The sequence below is a fragment of the Dermatophagoides pteronyssinus genome, unplaced genomic scaffold (assembly GCF_027571235.1).
Source record: "Dermatophagoides pteronyssinus isolate colony J.1.1.1.1 unplaced genomic scaffold, Derpt_VIB-CSIC_2022.12 sq0011, whole genome shotgun sequence".
Classification (NCBI taxonomy): domain Eukaryota; kingdom Metazoa; phylum Arthropoda; class Arachnida; order Sarcoptiformes; family Pyroglyphidae; genus Dermatophagoides; species Dermatophagoides pteronyssinus.
In genome coordinates, this window is record NW_027461535.1 from 1,066,640 (window position 1) to 1,078,654 (window position 12,015).

Below are 12,015 nucleotides of genomic sequence, written 5' to 3' on the forward strand. Positions count from 1 at the left end.
TTTAAAAATTTTTCAAAAAACTTTTTGAAAAATTTTTAGTTATTGATTGAAATTCTTTGATAATATTACCATTAATTTGATATAAATGATAAACAATATAACAAACAAAAAAGAAATCAATAATCAATAATAATGATGATGATGATGATAAAAATCGATTAATCATTATTGATTTAATCGACCAATATAATAATGAATGAAAAATCAAGATAATAATTTTATAAATAATTTCAATACGATTATAACGACGTTTAGCCATTTCGATTGTTGAATCAGGATCTTTAGCCAAATATCTACGACAACCAATAGCAATATCGAAAAAATATTTTTTCCATTCAATTGAATCAACATTTGTATTGAATAATGATTGTTCTGTAATGGATAATAATTTTCGAATTTCACTTAAATTATCATTATGAAATAACCATTGATTACAGGAAAATGGTTCCAACAGGTAAAAACCTTTATGTATACGATCCATTATTTTTATCATAATTGGTTTTTGTACCAATATCAAACAAATCAGATCGAAAACAAATGCAAATAAATAATGTGAAAATATTATTTTTGTTTGTAAAAACAATCGATCTCGAAATGTTTTGGATGAATTTATATGAACAGAAACATTACGTACACATTTCATTGGTGGTATTTGATATTTAAATGAACTAATTTCATTAAATAATTTTCCCCATGTTATTGATTGATCGCCCATTGTAATATTGATAATTTTTTTATCATCATTGAATAATGTTGAACAACGATATGAACCGGCAATAATTAATGAATTGACAACTAAATCAACTGGAATTATATCTGCTTTTGCCTGTGCATCCATAATAACAAAACGTGAAATACCAAGACCAGTACAAAGAATGGCACCAGCAACACCGGCCGGTGAATCACACCAACCAGGTATTGGTTCTTCATATGCATTTCCAATAATTGATGGACGACAAATAATTATCGGTAACGATGAATATCGTTCTTGGATCATCCATTCTGCAATCGATTTTGATAATGTATATGGATTTGGACGATTTTTTAATGCTTCATGTCCAATTTTCAAACTTAAATCATTATAATTCATACGTAAATCATTTAAATATGATTCAAAATCTTGATCTTGAACAATTGGATAGATTTTTTCTTCAATTTCATGCAAATGACAATTACCATATGCAGTTGATACATAAACAATTGATTTCAAATGTTTCATTTTCATACATAAACGTAGAATAGAATCAGTACCATCAATATTTTGCTGGATAAATTTCTGCAGAATACCATCAAAACTAATGGTTGCAGCTGAATGAAATACAATATTAACTTCATTGATTAATTTTTGTCGATCTTCAATGGAAATTCCTAATTCGTTTGCTGTAATATCACCATTAATTGCATGAATTTTATTGAATTTTGATTGATGCAAAGCAAATACTGGTGATGATTGTAATAATTTCGTTAATCGTTGTTGTGATGTTTCCGAATATTTATTCCGTATCAATACATAAATACGTTCGATTGAACATTGACGAAGAATTTTTTCCAATAATACTTTACCAACAAATCCAGTTACACCGGTAATGAATATTGTTTGATTATGATAACATTTTAACACTGATAATTCATTTGTTGCGGTTGAAGGTGTTGAAGTGGTCGACATCTTCTTGGTTAAATGAATTGGGGAACAATTTTTCAAACAAACAAAAAAATCATAAGATTCGAATGATAACATTTTTTGAAAATTTATCCAGTGTTTTTATATGATTTTTGGTTGATCGATAGACCCTTCTTCGATTGAATAAATTATTTTTTTCTTTTTCTTTTTTTCTCTTTGGTTACATTTTGGTAACATTTTTTTTAAACATTTTAACTTTTTTTGTTTGAATCTCATCAATATGTTTATGATCAGCTTTTTGTTGCTGTTTTTCAATCATTGATGATGTTTATGAAGGAAAAAATAAAATAAAATTCTCTTTTTTTTAATTATCAATGTTTTTGATTGGTTTTGGTTTGATTGGTTTTTCTGTGTGTTGCATAAAGAAAGAAAGAAAAAAAAGAAAAATAATATTCTTGTTTTTTTTTTTTGATAGCTTAATGCTAATGATGATTATGAAAACATGATTTAAAATGAAAATGTTTATTTCAAAAATTTTTAAACATTTATTTCTCAGGTTTTTCCTTCAAAAACAACAATAATGATGATCATGATTATGATTGTTGATTGTTGATTGTTGATTGTTGATGTTTATAATTTTAAGAAGAAAAAAAAATTATTAAGTGCAATTAAAATTAGATTGGTCAACAACCAGCCAGAAACAAACAAACCGAAAAAACATATTGGATTTGAAAAATTTGTTTTTTTGCTTTGCTTTGTTCAGATCAGAGAATCGAGAGAGAGAGAGAGAGAGAGAGAGAGAGAGAGAGAGAGAGAGAGAGAGAGAGAGAGAGAGAGAGAGAGAGAGAGAGAGAGAGAGAGAGAGAGAGAGAGAGAGAGAGAGAGAGAGAGATTGACGTCAATAACGAAAACAAATTAATCCAAAATGATGATTACGATGATTATGATTATGAAAATGATAAAAATTGCAACAAAAATTATAAAATGAAAAATTAATAATAAATTATTATTATTTTAAAAAATCAATGAACAAGGAATGTACATTTTTTTTAAATCTACAAATAGTTAAACACAAACAAACAAACAAACAAAAAAAAACTTATTCTGTTTGATTTTTTAATTCAAATTCAGGGAAAAGTACCTTTATTAACATTCCTTTATAAATATCCCCAAGCAAATAAAGTTTTTCTTTTTTTTTGTTTGAATTATTAATTTTGCTTTTATTCAATTTTTTTTATTAAAAAAAATTCATTAAAATTCAATCCTTTCAACCGTTGGATGACATTGAATTTTTTTTTCTTATTACATAACATTATCAAGAAATTTTATTAATATTGAACGATATTCATCTGGGTATTTTAAATAATGTGCAACATGTTGTGATTGATTCCATGATTTTACAATTGCTATTAAACCATTATTACGATGTTTTTCAAATGTTTTCATATGATCATCATGATTAACCATTGGATCATCTTTGGATATAAATGCTAATGATGGACAATTATATGGATTTATATGTATTTGTCTAGATGATTCTAAATAATGCCTGGTTGCTAATGGATAATTTATTATATAATAAAAACGTATTAAAATTATAATTAATATTTGTAATAGAAAATTTGTTGTTGTTGCTTTTGCCAGACCGATTGGTCCTTCATTTACATCCACTGCTGAATCAATAATAACACCTATTATGGTCAATGGAAAAAAACAAGCAAATCATTAATCAATCACCGGATTTAGTATATATCGATATCGATTTTTTGACATTTACCTTTCCATTGTTTACGCAGAATATCTCGTACATCTTTATTTTTATTTTGTTTCATCAATACTAATGATTCACCCATAACATAAACACCAACAGAAAATGCATGTACAATATATTGATTATAACGATTTTGATTTTTACGTATAAATTCTATTAATTTTAACATCATTATTTGTGAACCGAATGTTGGAAATAATAATTGTATTAGATCGGTACGTATTGTCAGTACATCAAAACCTAAATCTAAATATAATTTTCTATATTTATCTAGATGACGATCTTGTGCAAATAACCACCCGAATATTATAACAAGTTTTTTTGTTGTTGTTGTTTTTCCAACTTGTCCACCACCAACACCACCACCACCACCGTTCAATTCCAAAGGACATAATGCAAAATTTCTTCGGGGAAGTTGATGATCAATATCGATAAACTTTATGATCATCATTCATGTGGTTGAAAGCAAGAAAGAGAAAAATTTTAAAATTTTAAAATTTTAAAAATTACAGAAAAATAACACCGATGGTTATCTTCGACTTTTCTTACTTTTAATTGTGAATCGGAATTTTTTCGTTGATTATTCAATGATGTTTTATTCTGTCCATTTTTCGACATTCTTTTTAATTAGTAAAAAATTATAAATTACATAAAAAATTATAAAAAAACATTATAAATGTAATTGCAAACAACCAAACAAATTACCTTGATAATCGTATTATAATGAATCCAATTATAAATGTTATTATTACAAAAGTGGTTATCATTTTTTATTTAATCAATTTTTAAAGATTTTTATCGATTGATTGATTGATTGATTGATTGATTGATTCACTCAGAGCAAAAAAAAAACCAAACCTAACCTAATCGATAAGCATTCGAAATTAAATACTTATCAAAAAAAATCAAAATAATTTATTGTCATTTGATCAGTGTTTAAAAACCCCAAAAAAACATGAATTATTACTATGTGTGTGTGTGTGTGTGTGTAGATGTAAATGTAGATGGATATGTGATTTGTGCATCACAAGAACATTATCATCATTATTATTATTATTTGAAACAGAAATCAATTCGTTTTTTTTACTCTTTCTTTTGGTTGTTACGTTACGTTCATTCGTGATATTAATTTTTTTTTGAAAATTACATACGATGATGATGATGATGATGATAAGGATGATGACGATAAGGATGGTGGAAAAAACAACCAACAAAACGTACGTACGAACAATTCAATAACAGAAAATTATGAGGATGATGATGAACAACAGCAAAACAAACAAACAAACAAACAAACAAAAAAATATCATTAGATATCTTTTGATATAAACACACACGACATACACTTTTATTTCATATTTTTTCGGGAGAGGGGATGGGATTGATAATTATCATTTTCAAATTAAATTTTGTTCGTGAATCCAAAAAAAAAGGAAAGGAAAGACATTTTATTCGGACTTTACGAAGAAACAAAACAATAACAAAATAAATAACAAAAGTTGATACACGCATTTAAACAAAACTAAACAAAACAAACATTGCATTACATCCTTGATGGTCAATAAACGCAAAGATTACATATATATACAGAGAGAAAAAATGTCTTCAAAATTTTTGATTTTCACAATATTAATAACGATGATGATATTTTTTTCCCTCTCTCTCTCTCTCTCTCTCTCTTATATCTTTTTAATCGATTGAAAATATTTTTTTTGTTTCTTCTGAAATTGAACCCTGGATGAGAAGAAAAAAAGATGTTTTCCTTGAAGAAAAATCAAGTTGCAAAAAACAAAAAAACTTTGATAATATAACCATTTGATGATTATCATCAATTCAAACGGATGGACATTAAAAATGTTGCATCAAAGATTTTTTATCAAAAATTTTAACCATCCACCCCCTACATCAAACGCTAATTATAAAATCCAAAAAAAAAACAAACAACCGGAAAGAAAAACATACATTTGTCGTCACACTCTCTATCTTATGTTATCTTTTACAAAAAAACAAACAAACAAACGGATTTACGTCAAAAACAAACAACAAAAAAAGAACATTATTATTATGTAATCTCCATTACGTAAATCAAAAATTCAAAGCAAAAAAACTAACTTTTTAATGTTCTTTATCTCTAAGAAAAATATACATAATTATCATTCATCTACAGGATTTTAGTGAAGAAGAAGAAGAAAAAAATTAGAATTACAAATTCATTACAAAAAAAAGAGGGAGAAAAATTCAGGATTTTGATTTTTTCCATTTTTCAATTGTCAATTCGTTTGATTGGTATTTCGCGATTTTCTTTCTTTTCTGATTCCAATGCAGGCAATGGTGCTTCAATAACTAAACGTCCATCAGTTTTAAGCAATGATCGTACACGATCAAGATCAACATCCTCGGGCAATGAATATGAATAGCTAATCTGTTTGAATTGTTTTGTTGTGCCTTCATTCAATTCACATTTTGCATCGATTTTTACTTCACCTTTTTTTACTTGTACATTAACATCTTCGGGTTTAAAATCCGGTAAATCGATTTCAATTTTAAATATTCGTTGACCATCTTCAATTGTTTCCATCGGAATCGAACGATGTAATGGCGTTCGTAGTTGATAAACAGTTGGAAAAAATGATCGTTCCATTTCACGAAAAAATGAATCAAATGATCGTTGGATATCTATAGAAAATTTTGAAGATAATCAATTAGTTAATTGAATTTCGAAGAAAGAAAAACCTGATGATAACTTACCGGCAAATGGATCATATCCACGTCTTGATGGAAGAAAATTACGTTTGGCCAAAACATTTGACATCAACCATAAACGTCGAGTACAAAGATTTTGACCAATCGGTACCAATTGACGAATTATTCTTGTCGAAGACATGTTTTGTTTTGAGGAAAAAAAAAATTTTGTTTTCACTTTTCGTTTTCAGTAAATTCGGTTATTCAATGTTTACGTGATGAAATTAACTTTGTCAATGATGCAATTCTTGCGATGACATTCTCGGCTTTATATACTTTTTCAGTGTAACTTCAAACAACTATCAACAGATGTCACGCGTCTAGAAATTTCGTGAAGATTCTCATATTCGCTGGAAATTTCTCGAAATTCTATTTATCACATGTGCCATGTGTTCCATCAATAATAATGGTCGATTCGGGTGATGAAGATATTTACAAAACAACTTTTAAACTGTATCGAAATTGGACATCCGAATCAAATTTACCATTGATTGATTTTACAGTTGGAAAAAATTATGAAAATTTTTTCGAAAACATTACCGAAACATGGTCAAAATCATCATCATCATCAATCGATACGAATTTTGAAACATTTAAACATTTCAAATCGATTGATCAATGGAAAATTTATAAACTAATCAAAGGTTTGAATGGATTGTTTATCATAACCGGAATATTGAATGAAAATTTTCGTCAAAATTGGTTTGATTATTTTCATAATCAATTACCATGTTTACAGAATGAATTAAATCTTAAATCAAATATTCCATTATCATCGTCAACAACAACGTTGTCAAAAACAATTTTGAAAAAATTACGTTGGATAACATTTGGTTATCATCATGATTGGAATACAAAAATCTATAATCTTAAACAGACTACCGTATGTATACCGGAACGAATTATTGATCTTTGTCGATTGATATCAATGTTTATGAATTTTAATTTTAAACCTGAAGCTGGTATTGTAAATTATTATGGCCGTAATTCATCACTATGTTTTCATACTGATCATTCAGAATTGAATCATCAAGCACCATTAATTAGTTTAAGTCTTGGTCGATCAGCTATTTTTCTGATTGGTGGCCAAACTAAACAATCAACCAAACCAATCATACCAATTTTATTAAATGATTCGGATTTAATAATAATGTCCGATGAAAGTCGTTTAGCATTACATTCGGTACCGAAAATATTACCAGAATCATCAACTGTCAACGATCATCAATCAATTCATCGTATCAATGTTAATATTCGACAAGTTTTCTGAATCAAAACAACGAATAACTTTTCTTTTACTTTGTTTTTTTGAGAAAATTGAATTTTTAATTTTTGTTTTTTTTTCCAAATTTAAAATTATTATTAATAATAATAATAATTCAATTATAATTTGTAATTTATAATTTATAATTTATCCATATAATCATAATAATAATAATAATAATAATATTTACAATGTTTTTTCATGTTTTTTATGTGTTTTGTTTTATTTAGTTTTTTTTTCAAATAACAAAGTTGTGAAGAAGAAGAAAAAATGAAAATGAAAATGAAAAATTTCATTTGAAAACATATTAATCCATTTAGCCGAAAATCCAAGATTAAGATTTTGTTTTTACTTTTTTTAAATTCTTTTTTTTTGTTGGGGGGGATTTCCTCTCATCAGTTGATGTGTGTGGTGTGTGTGTGTGTGTGTTTAACAAAATGAAAACCATAACGGGATTTTTGAAATTATCGATGAATGAAAAAACAATCTCATCAAACAAACACACACACATCACACAAATGATGAATGTGGCCAAAGGGGGGGTAGATTGTTTTGAGGGTGTTAAAGAGGGGGATGTATTTATATAAATTCATTTTTTGTTTCTCTCCCCGATGATGATAATGATGATGATGATGATGATGATGTGGATGATGATTTTCAGAAAAACAACCGAACAAAATTTGAATGAAAACAAAGTTGAATTTGCTTGTTTTTGTTTGTTTATCGATTGATGAATTTTTTTTTTTGAATTTTGAATTTTGAAAAAATTTTGTTGTCTGTTTCGAAGTGGAAGAATTAAGCGCTTGGCTAAAATTGATGATAATCGATGATTGATGGCGATGACTTAAAGAATTGAATGTTTGACCAATGGTTCTCAATTCTCATCATTTACCATACAAAAAAAAAAGAAAATTGGAACACCCGGTATTTTAGTTTTTGTTTCAATAATGTGTAAATGTGATTGATTGATTGATTGGTTGATTGTAATGATGACCAGAAAGTTTCAACAACAACAAATTATCGATTTCAATCGAAAAGTTATCGATGTTATGCTGAAGTGTTAATTTGTTTGTTTGTGATTTATATTCATCCAATTTGATGACTAGATTTTTTGTTTCTGTAAAATGTCTAGGACTGAGGAATTTCTATTCTGTTTGTGTGTGTTATTGGCATAGCAGTAACATCAAGGTGGTGGTGTTAGGCAAAATTTGTTAATCCTCATCAACAATTTGGAACCAAATTGGAAGGTGTCTGGTGTATGTGTGTTTGCGTGTTTGTGAAATAGACAAAAACAAAAACAACGAAAAAAAATTGATGCGGAACAACAACACAGAAAAACGGAAAAAGAAAGCCAGCAAATTTGAAAATAATAATAAAAAACTTATTAATAATTTTTTTGTTAAAATATTATATTTATATAAAAGAAAATTAGAGAAATATGAATGTTAATGCGATGCGATGCAAAGAAAAATATTTTTTGTTTGTTTGTTTGTTTCTTTTAAAATAGGAAAGACGTGCCAACAACAACAACAACAACAACAACAATGATAACATGGTTATAACAAAAGAAAAAAATTAATATAATTTTTTTTTTATAATAATAGGAAATGGACAGACAATTTTGTAATTTTGTTTTGTAATTTTGTTTTGTTTTGTTTGTTTTCTGTATTCAACAATTTGTTGTTGTTGTTGTTGTTTGGTTGGTTGGTTGTGATGATGATGATGATTTTTCGGGTGAGACAATACAGGATTTGTGTGAAATTGAATTGAAAATCGATGAATTTTTGTGTGAAATTGAAATTTTAAAAACAAGAATGAATGAATGAAGAATGAATGCAAAATGCAACAACGGTGGCAGATATTTTAAAATGGTTGAAGAACTTTTTTAAAATTAAAATTCAAATTTTTAAAATAGAAAAAAAATGAATTTTTTTTCGTTGTTTTGTTTTGTTTCAAATGAAGAAATTTATGAAAGAACGAATGGTTTGAAATCAGTAATATCTTGCTATACACCCGCGTATTACACACACACACATTGACACATTGACATACAAGAGAATCGAATTGACATTCTGTGTTTACTGTGTGTGTGTGTGTGTGTGTGTGTGAATGTTTTGCGACTTTCAATTCAAATGGGCGATCAGATTTTGATTTGATTTGTTGTTGTTGTTTTTTTGGATTTAGTGAACAATAATTTTATAATTGGCGGACTGATTTGATTGATTGTAACAATTGATGATAATCAGGATGATGATGATGAACATCGATGTTTTTGCTTGGTTGGTTGGTTGGTTGGTTGTGTGAAGAGAAGGGGTGCTAAAAATCAGCAAATTCTTTCGCACATTTTTCCGTACTTGATATTCGTAATGCTTCTTCTTCATAATCATCAAAATTACTTGTATCGCCTGGTCCTTTACATTTAGGTAAAAATGGTGCTTCAACCTGAACCAACAGAAAAAAAAAATGAAAATTTATGAATGAAAATGAAAATAAAAGGTAAGTAACCTTTTTCTGGTATATGGCAATCCATTCTGTGGAAGAAAACCAACGATGATTTTTAATATCATTAACACCATTTTTTAAATTTCCATAACGTTTTGTAAGATCAACTTGTAATAAATTTCTTAACAATTCTTTCAATTCAACACTAAAATGTGATGGAAATCGTACTTTTCCGCTAACAATTTTTTCATAAATTTGTATTGGTTGATCAGCATAGAATGGTGGATAACCGGCAGCCATTTCATAGATTAATACACCAAGTGCCCACCAATCTTGTGTTAAAAAAAATATTAAAAAAAACAATTAACACTGTCGGAGCTACACAGGTATAAATCAAATAATAAACACATACCGACTGCTTTGTTATAACCCTGTAGTCAGGAGAAAAGGGATAAAATTTGATTAGAAAAAGATTCTTTAAAAAAACGCATTTCCAAAAGAAACATTACTTTGCTAAGAATAATTTCTGGTGCTAAATATTCGGGCGTACCACATAACGTCCATGTACGTCCTTTGACTCGTTTGGCGAAACCAAAATCTGTGACCTGTCATGGTTTGAAAAAATGAAATGAAAAAAACATTGATTAAATCAAATCAGACCAGAATCCAGAATCCAGAATCCAGAATCCAGAGTCCAGAATCATCAGAATCCATACCTTAATATAACCTTGTGAATCGATTAATAAATTTTCTGGTTTCAAATCACGATATATGAGATCGAGATAATGAAGATATTCAAATGCTAACACTATCTGTGCGGCATAAAATCGGGCCATTTGTTCGCTTTATAAAAAAAATGATCAAAAAAAGAGAAACAGAAACCAAAGAAACATTAATTAGTGAGAAAGTGGCAGTGGCAGAATCAGTAAAGAAAGATGGGTTATAAATCATCATTTCTTTTTTTTGTTAGTTATAAGTTTTCTGAATAGCTAAATGTATAGAATGAATAAAGAAAAAAAAAATTTTTTACCTAAATCTTCCCGTTTTTCTTAAATGTGAAAACATTTCACCACCAGGTACATATTCCAAGACCATGTATAAATATGAATTATCCTTGAATTGAATTGAATGAAAGAAAATGTGAAAACATATGGAAAAAGAGAATGAAAAGAAAACAAAAAAGTTTGTAAAAAAAGTTTGTAAAAAAAGTTTGTAAAAAATTTCATTAATCAAAAATTTTTTTTTTTTATTAATATTATGATGGTTATTGTTGTTGTTTTTTTTTCATTTATTACGGAATTCACCCCTTTTTTTCACAAATAAGCAAACACACACAATCAACGAACAAAAAAAAATTAACTTACCTTGAATGAAGCATCAAGATGTACTAAGAATGGAAAATCAACAGCTTGTAATATTTTTTTCTCATTCAATGTATGTTCTACTTGTTTCAATCTGACCACCTTTAGAGGAAAATCAAAAACAAAAGCAAAAAAAAAAAATTAATAACAACAACGAATCAAACCAAAATCAATGTACAAACCTTTTGTTTATCAAGAATTTTCATTGCAAAATGTTTCCCTACATCAGGACCAGATTTTCTTTGTACCAACATAACACGACCAAATGAACCAGTACCTAATGTTTTTATACGTTCATAATCTTCTAATGATGCTGTATTTGAACCTTGTTGATTCCATTTACGTTCAAAATCTTCTTTTGCTTTTTCCAAAAATTTTTGAACTAAAAAACCATTGAAGAAAATCAAAAAGGGGAGAAAAAAATGATTAATTATAAACAAAACGAAAAACATTTCAATGAACATTTCACAACGAAAGTCTTATTTCACACAAACAAACACAAATTCTTTTAAACACCAGACAAGACAAGTGAAACAAAAATATTTTTGCCAAACAAACAAAAATTCTTAGAAGAAAAATTACATAAACAAAACCAAACAGAAAAGGAAAAAGAAAATCTTTATTTTAGACACATCTTCAACCAAAAAAAAAAAAAAAAAAAAAAAAAAAAAAAAAAAAAAAAAAAAAAAAAAAAAAATGGAAATTGTTGTTTGATTTATTGATTGAATAATTTTGCTTGTTTGTTTGTTTCAATTTCATCAGAAAAAGAGAAAAGATTTGAAAACAAGATTTTTCAGTCAAAAAAAATTGATTG

At 27.4% G+C, this 12,015-nt stretch overlaps 5 protein-coding genes across 5 annotated transcripts in view; 1 reads left to right on the forward strand and 4 right to left on the reverse strand.

The window, feature by feature from the left end:
• Nucleotides 1–1,856, reverse strand: LOC113790473 (fatty acyl-CoA reductase 1-like). Its single transcript, XM_027340145.2, has one exon. The coding sequence runs from the start codon at nt 1,736–1,738 to the stop codon at nt 2–4; it is 1,737 nt and encodes a 578-aa protein (XP_027195946.2). The 5' UTR covers nt 1,739–1,856; the 3' UTR covers nt 1.
• A 1,009-nt stretch (nt 1,857–2,865) lies between these two features.
• Nucleotides 2,866–4,652, reverse strand: LOC113790474 (transmembrane protein 53-A-like). The gene is made up of 4 exons (XM_027340146.2): nt 4,098–4,652; nt 3,942–4,011; nt 3,399–3,828; nt 2,866–3,312 (listed from the first exon to the last, which is right to left on the reverse strand). The coding sequence occupies exons 1-4, from the start codon at nt 4,157–4,159 to the stop codon at nt 2,924–2,926; spliced, it is 951 nt and encodes a 316-aa protein (XP_027195947.2). The 5' UTR covers nt 4,160–4,652; the 3' UTR covers nt 2,866–2,923.
• Nucleotides 4,653–5,484: 832 nt separating this feature from the next.
• LOC113790476 (heat shock protein Hsp-16.1/Hsp-16.11-like) lies at nt 5,485–6,399 on the reverse strand. The gene is made up of 2 exons (XM_027340148.2): nt 6,141–6,399; nt 5,485–6,068 (listed from the first exon to the last, which is right to left on the reverse strand). Exons 1-2 carry the CDS (start codon nt 6,274–6,276, stop codon nt 5,656–5,658), a joined length of 549 nt encoding a protein of 182 aa, XP_027195949.2. The 5' UTR covers nt 6,277–6,399; the 3' UTR covers nt 5,485–5,655.
• Nucleotides 6,400–6,520: 121 nt separating this feature from the next.
• On the forward strand, nt 6,521–7,597 carry AlkB (alpha-ketoglutarate-dependent dioxygenase AlkB). Its single transcript, XM_027340147.2, has one exon. The coding sequence runs from the start codon at nt 6,541–6,543 to the stop codon at nt 7,402–7,404; it is 864 nt and encodes a 287-aa protein (XP_027195948.2). The 5' UTR covers nt 6,521–6,540; the 3' UTR covers nt 7,405–7,597.
• Nucleotides 7,598–7,613: 16 nt separating this feature from the next.
• Pka-C1 (Protein kinase, cAMP-dependent, catalytic subunit 1) overlaps nt 7,614–12,015 on the reverse strand; it is a 34,865-nt gene continuing 30,463 nt past the window's right edge. The window contains exons 3-10 of the mRNA XM_075821615.1: nt 11,384–11,583; nt 11,205–11,303; nt 10,871–10,953; nt 10,557–10,683; nt 10,350–10,445; nt 10,253–10,271; nt 9,904–10,172; nt 7,614–9,840 (exon numbers count right to left, since the gene is read on the reverse strand). Coding sequence (XP_075677730.1) covers nt 9,715–9,840; nt 9,904–10,172; nt 10,253–10,271; nt 10,350–10,445; nt 10,557–10,683; nt 10,871–10,953; nt 11,205–11,303; nt 11,384–11,583 — 1,019 coding nt within the window. The 3' untranslated portion in view covers nt 7,614–9,714. The remainder of the gene's footprint in view (nt 9,841–9,903; nt 10,173–10,252; nt 10,272–10,349; nt 10,446–10,556; nt 10,684–10,870; nt 10,954–11,204; nt 11,304–11,383; nt 11,584–12,015) is intronic.

Excerpts from the sequence above, each read along its gene's own strand:
- LOC113790473 (XM_027340145.2), bottom strand. The coding sequence starts at position 1,738 with ATGTTATCATTCGAATCTTATGATTTTTTTGTTTGTTTGAAAAATTGT.
- LOC113790476 (XM_027340148.2), bottom strand. The coding sequence starts at position 6,276 with ATGTCTTCGACAAGAATAATTCGTCAATTGGTACCGATTGGTCAAAAT. Across the intron at positions 6,069-6,140 it reads TGGATATGATCCATTTGCCG|ATATCCAACGATCATTTGAT; the intron begins GTAAGTTATCAT and ends AATTTTCTATAG.
- AlkB (XM_027340147.2), top strand. The coding sequence starts at position 6,541 with ATGGTCGATTCGGGTGATGAAGATATTTACAAAACAACTTTTAAACTG.
- LOC113790474 (XM_027340146.2), bottom strand. The coding sequence starts at position 4,159 with ATGATAACCACTTTTGTAATAATAACATTTATAATTGGATTCATTATA. Across the intron at positions 4,012-4,097 it reads ATTATAATACGATTATCAAG|AATGTCGAAAAATGGACAGA; the intron begins GTAATTTGTTTG and ends CTAATTAAAAAG. Across the intron at positions 3,313-3,398 it reads TCTGCGTAAACAATGGAAAG|GTGTTATTATTGATTCAGCA; the intron begins GTAAATGTCAAA and ends TGACCATAATAG.